We start from the raw sequence: 15722 nt of genomic DNA on the forward strand, positions 1-15722 counted from the left end.
TTTAAAATATTCTAAACGGGGTGTTGACAGGCTACCAGTCTCGCAGACAACGTAATTCAATGATATTATAAATTGATTGTTTTAAAGTATCTTATGATATTTTCATCCGACTTCTGAAAGCTTAAATGTTTATAATGTCATTAATTAGTCGTTAGCACTGAAAATAAGAAATTACATTATAATTAATAAGATAAAATAGTTATCCACAATGTTTATCTCAGGCTGCAGAATTTTAACCTTCAATGGAACAAATAAAAAACTTGAAGATTCAAATAGACCATGACCTGAAGCAAACATCGCGGGTTATTATTTCAACAAATTAATTAGTTGTTAGCAGATTAAAAAGTATACGACAGTGTAGATGGTGGTGGTTTTATTATCAATAATACGGCAGAAGTTTGATAACTTTATATTTTCTTTCGTTTTTCTACTAATTATATAGAATAGATTTTTTATAGAATTATTTTAAACTAGTATTATTGGCTTAAAAGTTTTGTAATCTGTAAATATTATTTTAGCTAAGGTAAATATATATATGATAAATAAGACATTTTAGCAGACTGCTTCTACCAGTTAATTAGCTAACAGGTTACGTTCGAGAAGACCATAGTTGTAACCACGTGCACCAGCTCAAAGATCGTGTATCACTTCTTTAAGTCCAAAAATGTATAACTAAGCTAACTGCAGCGCTTCTTGCGACAGATTTGACAGAAATTATTGTATCAAAACAGGATCTATGTGGGTACACGAATATAATACGTTCACTATTTATAAGAACAAAGGCTAAAAAAAGTGAGTGACATCATTTCCAGAATTCTAGTTTTGCTTTATCTGTTTAATAAATATACTAATTATCGATTAAAATCAGTTATCCTTGTTTTAAATCATGAGCATTGCTACACTGATTGCATCTTCAAATTTTTCTCTTTCAGTTTGCTGTCCGTTCACTACATCGAAGAAAATGATAATTCCATTTTAACATCTCAAAATTTGCGTTACAAATAGATACAGGAAATATAATTTTCACAGTAGTCTTACCTGTTGTTGTATATTCAATGTTCTAGTGTCATTGGTACTTCATGCTCGTGAGAGTATAAACAGTAGTCAAACGTAAAGTACAAAACGTTTTCTAGTATGTTGTAACCCACACTCTACCCATATGAAGTACAGGTCGCACCATGCCTTAAGATATTTAATTCTGTAATATTTTAAAGTTAAAGTATTTGTGAAGTATATGATACATGCTAATTGTCGGCTCTGTATAACAAAAGATTTTTTACTTTAAGTTAATAATGTGTATTAACAGTTTCTCCACTTATTCACTTGTTTTGTATTAATAAGTTTTAATGGTATAGTTTATGAACGTCAAACATGTTTACACCAATCAGATTAATGTTCATCTCACTGTATTATGTTCAACTGTCGAGATATTACAGCAATTAGTATTACAGGTCACAAAATTTTAAAACTATTTACCATTAAATGTGACCACTTATTTGAGCTACTACACATTAGTTAAAGTGTGAACACAACACAGACATTAAATCATTTCTCACACCAATATCGTCTTATATCAAAAGAGAAAATAAAAAATACATTCCTATCTGCAAGATGTAACCTCTTGAATATGTCATAACTTGTGTGGAACTGCTTGGTAAGTGTTACCACACAAGCCGCCAGTTAGTGAGGTATAAATTTCTTCTCGATTTTAGAGATAGTTTGGTTCGTTCTGGATGTATCGGATATCTGGCTAGTTTTGATTATACTAGTTTCATAATTATATCACTTTAACAATTTAATATTGAGTGACTATTTTATAATATTTTAATTTATTTGTCGATGGTTTCGTAGATCAGGCCACCTTAGTCTTAAGACTAGTATGTTCATTATGATTGTTTAACATCTTTCGGTATCTAACAGAACATTTGTTTCTAGATATGCTAAATCACAACAATGTTCCTCCGCCTAAACAAGAACTGTTTATTTCTTTAAAGTTAAATACAAAGCTACACAATGTGCTATCTGTGCTCTGTCCACCACGGATATCGTAACCCGGTTTCTAGCGTTGTCAGTTCGCAGACATACAACTGTGTCACTGGAGAACGTCCTAAACAAAGCTGTGCAAAATCCAACAAAACTCTGAGCTGCTACACACATAATTCCTGCATTACCCGTTCTAGAAAAATGTCAATATACAGACTATTGTCGTTACTCTGTTGAATTATGATTTATCAATCCGACTAAAATAAGTTTCTTTTAACAATATTTGATAAAATATCTTGTTTTTCGCAAATGCCTAATTACCAAACAAAGAATTAGAATCAAAATCATCTTAAAGTTCCTGTTTTTACTTATTTATTATTAAACTAAACGATAATACCGTAGCTTGTAAGGTAGAAATATTATATCAAGGTTTATTGTTAATCTTGAAAATCCTTAAGAAATGATATGAATCTTGGTGTCAAACAGGACTTTTGGATGATATACAACATGAGTGAAACGGTAGTGAATCTTGGAGGATATACCCGTTTACCACGAACTCAACGGTTGTGACCTGTAGGCATTTTCCTGTCCACACTCGGAATGTGAATTAGTACTTGTTCAGCTAACACAAATATAATTAGAGAAACTAGACTCATGAGAACAAATCTGGGGAAGAGAACGTTTGTTATCTAGTTAGATACTGGTTTTTAATTCTATATCTTCTATGTCATAATGGTGAATTTTGACATTATGCTGACCATATTATAACCTTGATCCAATGTTTATTTCTCTGGATCTCAGATCCGTAAACTATCTGTTAAATCTAAAAACGGAATTTTTTTTTAGTTTCCGACACTATATAGTTTAATATTGTTTAAGCTTCCTTGTTTCTTTCAGGATTCAAACATCAACTTATTTTTCTTGTAACATTTTATAAGTGTGAAAACTGGTAACTTTATCCTAACTAAAGCAAGCCTGACTATAATAAAAGCTTGAAAAATACATACATACATACAGAATTTTATTTTGTTTCCTTTGTAGTTCACATTGAAACGTCCGACACAGTTGACTGCAACGGAACTTTATTTCTTGACGCTAACCACCCCCGTGACGTCATCAGCAGTCCTGGATACCCTGAACAATACAAAAAACTGTTAGAATGTTATTACGATATTCATACTCCCATTGGCGGAAGGATCAATTTAGAATTTACAGATTTTGTACTCGAGGAACACATAAGGTAAGCTTGTTGTTCCTTCTTCATCTTTATTTTTCCTATAAATCTGGGTGTAGAATAAGTTTTAAAAATATATGATAATAGCAATAGCTACTTGCTCTAGGGTTTCTTCAAAATGAAAAATAATAGTGAATTAATAGTACTTCAACAAAATATCTGTCTTATTCTAAGAGACTGAATAAAACTATAGTGTTGAAAAGCATATTAAACTTATGACAAATACATAGTCATGTTTCACAAGTTTAGAAAATAGGTTAACATTATCATATATAATAAATATTGTATTAGAAGACATCTGGAAACCTTGAAAACATCACATCTTTTGTTTCAGTAGAACTTTATACAAAGTAGGCACAGTACATTTGAGAACTTTAATGGATTGTATCTGTTTATGGATAGAAGACTAAAAAAAACATTTCGGCTTCTATACTAAGTAAGACCTTCTTTTCTTGGAAGTCTATTAAAGTTCTCAAATCAAGTATTGTATTTTTTATTACTTTTGGTTGAAGATCACTTTCACTACCGTTGGATATTTCAGAACGTATTTATTTCATCCTCAACACAATTATTCCAAAACAACAGATTAATTAAAGTATTTTATGCCCTAGTACATCATCACTTCTTTGCTTAAAATTCTTTTATAAAACGTTAAAGTGAATACGAACTGTAGAAATATAATGGAGTTTTAATATATAACGTACGGGAACCATGTGTTATGATAGTTTATTGTTAAAGCATTTGTTTTAGTACAAGGAGCAAAAAACGTAAAAGAGGTTCTGTATTCACGTTAGGGTATAATTATACGTTGTTGTTTTTTTCTAATAAATATAACAAATATTTCACTGAAAATCCACAGATAAATCTGAACATACGTAGATCCGGAATAAGAACTTGGAAGGCCTGGGGTAAACTTTGTATTGAGGGGAGAATCAGAACTGAACTCTTTATTTTTCGGAATCAACCATTGATATGAATTAAAGAACTGATCAAAGGTTGAATATTTTAATATTTTTATCCTTCACGTCTTACTCTTAATACGTATAAGTTTTCAATACGCTTTTGTAAAGTTCAGTACAAAAAAGAATCCCCAAACGTACCACGAATTATATTCATTTTGAACATTTATAAGAGTGTTTAAGGTTCTCATAGATTTTTCAGGATTAGAGTTTCAGATTGGTTCTTTAATGCGATCCTTTTATACTCATGGATTACATTTAAAAAGTGAATTGTTCTGCCGATATAAATTATATGGAAGCTGCCACATATTCAAATGTAATAGATGAATGAGAGTAACAGGGTGTAAATATAGTCTTAACATTTCAGGGATTTTATTTTCATAGGACATGAGTTTCCGCTTTACTCAGCCTATCCCACTACATGACAGTAAAATCCCACTATTAAATCATGGTAGCCCACGAGTTGACGGTGGGTAGTGTTGAATATCTAGCTTAATTCTAGTCTGTTACTAGCTCAGATATATCTATAATAGTTTTACGAGAAATTCCACAAGCAAGAACATCCTTAGGTTTTTTACAATTTTGTGGGTTGATTTCTAGATAATTTTCAATTTAAAGTATAAAACTGTGCCATTTTAGTTGTACTTGTAAAACATACAACCAGACTATGATTACAGACATACCCCAGATAAAACTTTGAACAACAACTCTGAACGTAAAGAAATTCTATTGTGGAAAGGTGCAGAAGTAAGGTATACTTAGCTGTTAATTAAATTTATTCTAAATATAAAATAATTTCACAATTTAGTATTTTTTTAATATCATGTAATTGTTTCTAAGGAAACGAAGAATGAAGGTGATAAGGTAACATTAAACCTATCTGGGGAGAGTTCTTTATATTTATTGTTCCGTAACGTACATTTTATATCATGTACTAGATTTTCGGAAAAACCAACAACATTATTTTAGATTGTTCTGTCTAAGCTAAAGGTTATTTTTCTGAACATTATATAACTTTCAATTATACTGTTGCAGTTCACAGTCTAAATTCTGATTTTACTAATGAAGTTTAAGCTAAGAAGTGATGATGTATTACGACTCACAGTTTGCTTAGTAATTTGTGATTTTTGAAATGACAAAGAAATTAATAAATTAAAATCCAAACAACGTGATCTTGAACAAAAATAAAAAAATGAAAATTAATGTCTGAGGTTGTCTTATTAATAATAAATGTCTTCCTAGAATTTCGGGCCCGGCATCGCAAGGTGGTTAAGGTACTCGACTTGTAATTCGAGAATCGCGAGTTCAAATCCTCGTCGTACCAACATTGCTCGTTCTTTCAGCCGTGGGGGCGTTATAATGTGGCGGTCAATTCCGCTATTCGTTAGTAAAAGAGTAGCCCAAGAGTCTAGGGCTGGTGGTGGTAACTAGCTGCCTTCCCTCTAGTCTTACATCGCTAAATTAGGGACGGCTACCGCAGATAGCCCTCGCATAGCTTTGCGAAAAACTTAAAAAAACAAACCTAGCATATACAGAAAACAGTCTGACTTATAACTTTATCTAAAAGATTATGTATCTTTAGTGTATCATTGACTAACCTTACTTACATTAAAGAATGTTTCTGTTGTATCCATTTATTCTCCACATTCTGTAAGGTTCTTCGTCAATAAAATTCGCATTTTGTTTTATAGTTGGTCAATCCCATCGTTAGTAAAAGAGTAGCCCAAAAGTCGGTGGTGGATGGTGATGACTAGCTGCCTTCTCTCTAGTCTTACATTGCTAAATTAGGGACATCTAGCGCAGATAGCCCTAGTGTATTTCAAAAACAAACAAACTTACACAACTTCCAGACTTAGTGACTAATTAACAATGATACGCTGGCCAACTAGCTACCCCAGTAAATAATATAATCGATGTATGCTCTCCTTGTTTGTATTGTGTGCGGTTCAACCAACGATCTGAAGTAAATTTTAAATGTTACTCCATGCGTTCATCACGAGACTGAATACTCTACCGTCTAACAAGAATGGAAATTACAATTACACTGATGAACTAACGGTTGATTGGTTTGATTTGAATTTCGCGCAGAGCTATGAGTTAACTAACTGCGCTAGCCATCCGTACTATAGCAGGTGAAAGACAAGAGAGAAGACAGCTACTCATCATCACTCTCTGCCTACTCTTAGGCTACTCTTTTATTAACGAATAGTCGGATTGGCCGTCACATGATAAAGTCCCCACGGCTGTAAGGGTGAGTATGTTTGATGAAATAAGGATTCGAACCCACATCCCTCAGAGTGCTTGGCAAACACCTTAACCAGCTGGTCATGTTCGGCCCACCAGTAGTCGAAGCGTCGTAAATGTTTTTAAAATATTCTTCTTTATTGTAAAAACTGTAACTTGTAATAAATGAATACTTATAATCAGTAAACGAACTCAAAACGAATCTTATAAACTGTTGTTGTGAATATGCCTTTTATAAATCGGCGAAAAATGATTACAATAACATTTGTTCTAATACATTAGGATATGAAAAATATAGTATGGTTGGAACACTAATTCTTAAAAATACCAAAGAAACTGGATTAATAATATGGTGTTTAAATGTTATAGGTCTAATAATAACATCTTCTGACTTGTAGAGGGCGTACACACCATAACAACTGTTATTGAATCTAATGAATTATATAAATAGTGTTCCGGCTGTGTTTTTAGTATCCCAGACGGCCTGAAGAGCTCTGGATTGAGTTAAAAGCGTCCTTGGCTATGAATATGTTTTGGACAAGAATGTTGTGTTTAAATATTTATCAGACCTAATACTCATATCTTATGACAAGTGTAATAATAATACAAATTATGAGAAACGCCTAAAAAAAAAAAAGCACTTTAAACTGCTCGCTTGTACATTCTGGTGTCGATGAATGGAAAATAACCTTTACAACCTAAAGTATTGGAAGTGGTGTTTTACTCGGTTGTTGCCGTAAAATGTTAGTAGTACTACGGCTAATACTAGGTTCTTAAATACTGTTTGCTGCTTACGTATTGAAGCAACCAATGAAGTATGAATTTATAAAATATGCAAACACTGGAAATGTAACTAGCTCTGTGTTAATCTGAAGATGACCTAGAATTGTCGAAATGTTGTTCTCTGCTTATCAATAAAAGTGTTAATACATATACGAGCCGTTCTGAGATACATTTTTAAATTAGGGACGGCTTGCGCAGATATTCAAAACAAACATTTATAAGTTGAAACTTTTATTAGTACATAATGTACAGCAACATAATTTTATTGACTTTGTTATAAGAAAGATTTCTTAAAAATTAATTTAAATGTTACTTAAAGTTACATCTTATATATTCATTCCTATCAATGATTCCTCCGAGAGCAAAAAAATGAAATTGGCTGTCAATGTATCCATCTTACGGTTTTCAAATTCCTTATTTACTTGTTGTAAATTTTCTTTTCTTTAAATTAGGGGTGTTATTTGTCTATATGTTTAATATTAAAACAATGGGTTATCAATGCTCTCCTCACCCCAACCGTCAAAACCCGATTTAATTTTTTTATTTTTACATTTTAAACATTTAGACTTGCGGTATATCTACCTGTGCGCCAGAATGTTGCTGTTTTAATTATGGTATTTTACCATACACCAATGTTCCATTTTCTAAGCTGTATTTCGAGAGGCAGAAGTTTACATCAGTAAATAAAAAGTTCAATACTTCATTGTTTCACCTTCATGCTGAAAGAACTGAATTCAAAATAAATTATTACATGAGAAAGGTTTTTCCGTTTTATTTTCGGTTTTATCTTAATTTTAAAGCTATACTGAAACTCGAAAAGCATCTATTGGTTTTGAAATGAAAACTTGATAAGTATTTAACAAATTACAGCCTTCAATGGCAGAATGTGGCATAGTGATTAACTTGTCTGGTTGTGAACCCGAGAGTCTTAGTTTGCGTTTCGCTGCCGAAAAGTAAGGTGGTTAAGGCGCTCGACTCGTAATCTAAGGGTCGCGGATTCGAATCCTTATCATACCAAACATGCTCGTTCTTTCAGCCGAGAGAGCGCTATAATGTGACGGTTAATCCAATTATTCGTTGGTAAAAGAGTAGCCCAAACGTTAGCGTTGGGAAGTGATAACTAGCTGTCTTCCTTCTAGTCTTACACTGCTAAATTAGGGACGGCTAGCGCAGATAGCACTCGAGCAGCTTTGCGCAAAATTCAAAACAAACAAACAATGATAATTTGGAGTCCTGAGTACATTAAAAGAGTAACGGTCAAATCTCACTATTCGATAAGAGTGACCCACGAATTTGCAGTTGATGTGTTTTAATAGTTTATTTATTGCTAATCTAAGAATTCAAGTTTAGAAGTGACTAACGCAGGTAGTACTTGTGTAGCTTTGCGTGAATATCCGAAATAAACGAACAAGTCTTCAAATAAAGGAAAAACAGAAACTTCAAGTTCGTTCATGTCAAAAAAGAAGTTAATTTTCTAAATTTAAAATACTTTATTTGATAGTTCATGTGGCAGGTGAGAGTATTCAGTAGTGTCATTGTTATGATAGATTCTTTAATTTTTTTATTTTGATCTTTCATCTAAAAATAAATTTTGTCTAATACTATTCTTTATTTTAGTATTTCCTGTGTTAATTAGACGACGTCATTTTACATGTAATCGATATTTTTGTTATTCATTATACCTGGAGCCAAGGTGGCCTAATGGTTATCATTCAAGGACTGTAAATTTAAAGATTCAAGGTTCGCAACCCTTTGTCACATTTAGGGGCTGTGTATGTATAACAAGAGTGGCCAGTCAAATTCTGTTGTTCTATCAGACAAGAGTCGTCTAACAGTTAGATAGACGCTGTTGACTTCCTTCCAGCTTATCAAACTCACACTAAAGAAACACAGATAGTCTGCTCTTGTGTGAACTCTTGAAACAAATGAATCGCTATATCTCAAATATGTTACATCAAATTCTTGAGTTTATTGACAGTTTCGTGATATTTAATTACTGTTATGAACTTAAATACTTCTATGTCGAAGAAAACACTGAAAGTATTGTATTTTAATGGGGAAAAAACAATGTTTTTAACATTATACTTACTAACAACTCCAGTTATATTAGCGTATTTAAAGTTTAATTGGTATATAATGATAATATACGTATACATACATAGGAAAGAATTAACACACAAATATATATATATAGTAATTCAATCACAACTGAGTTTAACTGACCTTCTTTTTGTCTGCTAATATTATAGTTCACTGTGTACTTGTGCCATTATGTAAAGATGATGCAAATGTCATCACTGTTATATTGTTTGCATTGTTTTTGAAGGATTGATGCTAGCCATCTCTATAGTTACTTACTTTTTTGAAAAGTCTTTTCTGTATTTATAAAACTAGGCTCGGTAACAACTTATTATTTGCGTAGAGCTTCTGATCGATAGACATTATTACGTTAAGAAAAGCAGCTACAAAAACAGAACTTTATTGTATTTCGCTCTTATCAACGTTTGAAACTTAAATAATGTTTGTGGAAGAAAAGCAGATCTCAATCGATATTCGTGACAACGAAACTTTAGAGGCAGGTGAGTCGTTCTTGATAGTAATGTCTAAGGGTAAGGATAGAAGAACAAGAAATAGTTCAATCTAGTATGGAGCTAAACTCTTTATACGACCCGTGATACAAAACTTGAAAACGAACAACTTGACCAGCATTTAAAATGAATATTTATTAAAAGTACGACCTTAGTCAGAGTACAAAAATAAAGCAAAAGACCCGATCCAATGCTCTGATAAAGTAAAAAAGTCGTGAAATACGATTATATTACAAAATATAAATGACCTTCACATTATAACTTGATGAAAGTGGATGAGATTCGACTCTATGACCCTTTTAACTGTGAGTCGAAGGCACTAGTCGTCAGATTACACCAGATCCCGTAGTATGTGATGTAAATTATGGCAAACTAATGGATGGGTTGAAGTTCGACATTATCAGACGAGCATATTTCATTGTTTAGTAACGTATTCATTTGGTGTCAAAAATAACTGTTACACAGTTCAGAAGTTAGTTTTTTTTTAATATTGGAAAATTAGTAAGAAAAGCACAAGCTGAACTTTAGAAAATAAATAGCTGGAACAAAAAGAAAACATTTTCTTAAAACAGTAAGTATTTTACGCCAATTTTTGTGAACATCGCGGTTAAAATGCATTTTCATCATTTGACGTGCATGATACCATATGCTCTCTTTTACAAAGGAAAGTTTACAAGTTTGTTTTTCAGGTAAATCTCCATCTTGAAGTCGTATAATGTATTATACTTAAATAACGTAATATATTGCACTCAGATATGAAGATAAGATTTCTTTTCAAAATAAAAAATAAAAACAGTGTAAGTTTATAAATATATATTTATTCGTAGCCTATGCTGCCAGAAAAGACATTTCAATTGTTTTCCTATAAATATAAGTATCTATGTTTACTTGATTTTTCAGCTTCTTCTGTAATAGCTAATAAAGACAACTTGGAATTTTAATAACGACTCTCAGTCTCAAAAGAATATAAACAATGCAAATAATATGTGAGAGAGTTTGAAGGAGAATCCCTAAACTTGGAAATTTGGTTTTGGGAATTTCATGGTTACGCCGATAAGATTACTTTAAAACAAAAATTATTATGTAAGGAATTTTTCAAAACAATAACATAATTAAGTTTTTCAAGTTGAAATCATAGTATCATGGTTAAATAGATTTTTCAAGGCTTCCTGAACTGAATCAACTTATTTTAAACAGTTTTTAACATGCCCCTGCAAACTTTCATATAAATAACATCAAATATAAAGACGATATAAGAAGTCGTTCAAAAATAGCGTAACGTTAAGCCTGACTGCTAAATCTAATCTTCTAACATTAATTACAAGATTACTTTTTTCCAATGTTAAAAAGAAACAAAGGATAGAATAAGGCCATTTGGATCAGTAAGTAGAAGCTAACTTGTGAAATGTTATAAGAATGCCTTTCCTTATTGGTTTTTTTATCATGTATACATGATATAGTTGCATTATATAACATATCTAAGAAATAATTCTAAACTGTAGCTATGTATAAATATGTCTTTGAATTTTAATTTCTTCCATAAAGTTCGAGAAAACACTTGAAAGTTTATGTTTTTTTATTTCCCATAGGATATAAATGGATGAAACATTTTCTAAAGAATTGTAAGGATGGCTCAAAACTTGAGGAACAAGGGTTAAGAAACTCTGAGGTTTGCCTAAAGTGACTTTTTGAGAAAAGAGAGAAATTGCTCAAAATAATAATTTGGATTTATTATTATTATTTATTATTTTGGGACAGGCGCAGTATAGTGGTTAGCATACTGGACTGGTCTTTGTATCATAAAATCCAAGGTTTGAGTCTACGATATGTCGCTGAATATACACCGCACTTTCATTCGTGGGCATATTATAAAAGTGACAGCAATTATCGCATTTTTTGAAAATTAAACATATAGAAAGCGGACTCTGCTTACTGATCAACAGTTCAAAATAGATTCGGCTTTGTCTGAACCTTGTTCTAGCCATTTAGCCCATGTGTAGCATAAGATGGTACTCATATTGAAAATACAAAATATTTTCCTTCTGAAATATTTTTTCTTATAACATTTCTTATTTAATTGCTTATTTAATATTAAATGTGATTTGTGTTTTGTTAAGGAAATTTAATTCTCTTTAATAAAATTAATGTTTCTCAGCCTTACAGAAATCCTTCTAATGAAGTATCTCAAGATATTTTATCTCTTCTGCCTCGATGTTTTCAGTACACAGTTCTAATTTTCTCTTTGATTGTTTCTCATTAAATACGAATTATAAACTGTCGCCCATGTTTAATAACCTAACCTTTTACACATTGCATTTTCCAAAGATCTTTCGTTTCCTTTACAACCATGTGTTACCGTAATAAGTTGATTAATTACCTGGTATTACACAACAGTTGCACAACTTATGTCTGCAGACTTACAACGCCAAAAATCGAACTTCGATACTCGTGGTGGGCAGAACAGAGATAGCCCTTTGTTTTTAAACTACAAACATCGTCATTTTACATTTTCGTCAAAAATGTCAAGTTTAAGATTTTTAATGTTTCTCTACTGTAAATATACACATAAGACATGTTTCTTTGTTGTAAAAAGTACTCATGATATCTTTAAGAATATGTTGAATGCTTCTCTTCTATTAGAGAAAACATAAGTCACAGATGTGTTCAAGTTATCCTGACTTCATTATAAGTTTCTCAACATGCATTGCAATAAAACTAGAAACTCTTCTACGTGTGATATGACTATTGCAGTTCTTGCTAAACAATATTAAGAATTCCTTTGTTATCTTAAGAAACTTATTTTTAACTCTTTTATCTGTTGTCAAAATGGTCGAAACATGTACTTAGTGTTTCAATGTTAGTGTTAGGTAATTAAACAAAGTGAAATGCCTCATCCTCAATTACCTTCGCCCTGCGAAGGTATCACATTTAGGTTTGCGTTTCCACGTGCATTTTTCCAAAATCAATAGAATGATGTACTCGAGAATTTTACAAAAGATAGGAGGTTAGTATGGGATAGTCCTTCCCAGATTTGGTCATGCATTAAATTCTTATCAAGATCCTAAATCACTTTGTGACATTTTTTTTTATTGTCTAGAGATAAGGCATTTTCGTGGTTTTGGGCTGTTACTGTAATTGTAAAGTGTGATCAGATTTGTACTAAATTTTATAAACACATTAAGGTTAAGACTCCTCATCACACTACAAGAACAACAACGACTTTGATCATTCTGGATCTGAGAAGGATCTTCTGGGTTTTCACGGGTGAATTTTTTGTTATCAAATATAAACGCATTCAATCAAGAAAAGAAGTGGCAAGAAGAGGGTATGTAATCTCTCTGATTGCTCTTGTTTGTTTTGTTTTAAACACAAATCTGTAAAATGGCCAGTCTGTTCTTTTCCCACCGCAAAGATATGTTATAATCTCTCAAGTTTGCAGCTGAGCCAAAGTGGGGTGTTTTTCGATATTTTGGTTAATGTTGTTGTTTTGAATTAAGCACAAAGCTACAGAATGGGCTATCTGTGATCTGTACACCACGGGTATCGAAACCCGGTTTTTAGCGTTGTAAGTCCGCAGACATACCGCTAAGCCACTGGAGGGCATTTTAGTTGAGTAGTATAAAATTAAATTGATAATTTTAAAATGTTGCTTTCGATATATCGTCGAGAATTATCTGAACCTGAAGTAATTTTAGACAAACAGCGTTGTTTTAAACCAACGCTGCGAAGAAAATTAATATTCACTGAAACAGTACAAGTTAGGAACCTTTCTTTTAATCTAGTTAATAAATACATATAAATCATCGGTCATATAAGAAACCATGTCTGTGACCGAAATCAAAATAACCTTTATTCAATACGTTTCCCCCTTTTTCCTAACATTACGAACAACAAGAAGCTATTTGTTTGTACAAATCTGTTCTTCTGCACCCAGCTCTATGTGGCCTTAGAGAACTAAATTAGCCATATGTGATTATGATTTAAAGAAATAACCTGGTGAGATCTGATATCATTTTGAAGAAGTAACCAAATTGCACCCTAGTAGTTCAGCGGTATGTATGCGGAGTTCCAACGCTATAAACCGGGTTTCGATACACTGGTGGGCAGAACACAGATAGTCGTTTACATAGCTTTTTGCTTAATTCTGAAAACAAACAAATCTTATAGTTTTCTGCTCAAAATCAGCCCTCCATAATCTGAATGAAAAAAATCTTAAAAGGGTCCACTTTTACTTTTAAGTGAAGCTGAGTGAAAATTTTAGCTCGATGGCTCACTTGACTTTTTGCGTAAGAGTGGCAAAATGTTTGGTCAAAATTGAGTGTTTTTTGTTGCGTGTTTGTTTTGTTTCTGAATTTTGTGCAAACCTACACGAGGGCTATCTGCGCTAGCCATTCCTAATTTAGCAGTGTAAGACTAGAGGGAAAGCAGCTAGTCATCACCACTCACCGCCAATTTTTGGGCTACTCTTTAACCAGCGAATAATTAGATTAACCATCACATTATAACGCCATCATGGCTGAAAGGGGAGCAAGTTTGGTGTGACGGAAATTCGGACCCGCGACCCTCAGATTACTAGTCGAACGCCTTAACCCACCTTAACCGCCTGGCCATGCCGGGCCCAATTTTTTATTGAATACCTGTGAACATGTAGCTTACATTTATACCTAATTTAACATTTAATTCTGGTTGTAAAGATCCATCTGTGTACCAGATGTGAAAAAACATCCATGGCAGTTAAATATTTTTTTATCAAAGAAAGTTTCCGTACTTTTATTGCGAAATAAAAAAGTGAAAAATAAATTCAATCAAAACTAGATATTTAATATATTATTATTTTATTATTTGCAATGGACTGCTTTGAAATTTGATATGTGAAATAATAATTCATATCCAAGGAAAATATGTGATAGTTTGGATTACTACAGTCCGAGCTACAGAAAGTGGAATACTGCTACACTATCTCTCCTGTTAAAAATACACACTGTGTCCTGCAGGTTGTTTCGGACGCACAAAACATTGCTGTGTGTCTTGATTAACCTGAACGACGCCACGTGCGACACATTTTCTAAATGGCAGAGCACCCTATGTTTCAATAAAAGCCATCTCGGTCCGGCATGGCCAGGTGGTTAAGGCGCTCGACTCGTAATCTGAGGGTCGCGGATTCGAATCCCCGTCGCACCAAAACATGCTTGCCCTTTCAGCCGTGGGGGCATTATTATGTGATGATCAATCCCACTATTCGTTGGTAAAAGATTAGCCCAAGAGTTGGCGGTGGGTGGTGATGACTAGCTGCCTTCCCTCTAGTCTTACACAACTAAATTAGGGACGGCTAGCGCAGATAGCCCTCGTGAAGCTTTGCACAAAATTCAAAACAAGCCAAACCCATCTCCACTTGTGTGCTGTTAACTAGAAGGAAGGCAACCGTTCAGTAATAAACGCCGCCTACGCCTCTACTTGTAACTCAATAACAGGGTTTATTTCGCAGTTATAATATTTCTATAGCTGAAATTATGAGTATATTCAGAGGCATTTCTTCTCTCGAACTGTAACCTTTCAATCCACTATACAGCACTCTAACCACCAAGCTTTACTAAGTAAAATAGAAACAAATATTTAGAAGACAGAAAAGTTAATCTGTTCTTTGTTTTTTATATATTATTATTTTTAATTATAATGGCAATCGTACATCGCTGAAAATTGACAAACGTCTGTCCTAAATCAGCTTTGATCGATGCGCTCTGTGCCATGAACACTGGTTCTAGATAAATTGCAGGTTACACATCCTTTTGTTGTTTCGGGTGAAGTTCGTCTGTTTTTGAAATAGCTCTTCCTGTCTTTTTGAGAAAGTTATAGTTGCTCACATTTTTTTTCTTGAACATCATATAAAACATGCTTGAGAATATCAAGGTTTATTTTACAAAGAAACTGGAG

General features: G+C 32.8%; 1 protein-coding gene across 1 annotated transcript in view; it reads left to right on the forward strand.

The window, feature by feature from the left end:
* The window catches only part of LOC143236468 (uncharacterized), a 94695-nt gene that overhangs the window by 21789 nt on the left and 57184 nt on the right, over positions 1-15722 (forward strand). The window contains 1 exon segment of the mRNA XM_076474753.1: positions 3025-3223. Coding sequence (XP_076330868.1) covers positions 3025-3223 — 199 coding nt within the window.

The sequence above is a fragment of the Tachypleus tridentatus genome, chromosome 13 (genome assembly GCF_004210375.1).
Source record: "Tachypleus tridentatus isolate NWPU-2018 chromosome 13, ASM421037v1, whole genome shotgun sequence".
Lineage (NCBI taxonomy): Eukaryota > Metazoa > Arthropoda > Merostomata > Xiphosura > Limulidae > Tachypleus > Tachypleus tridentatus.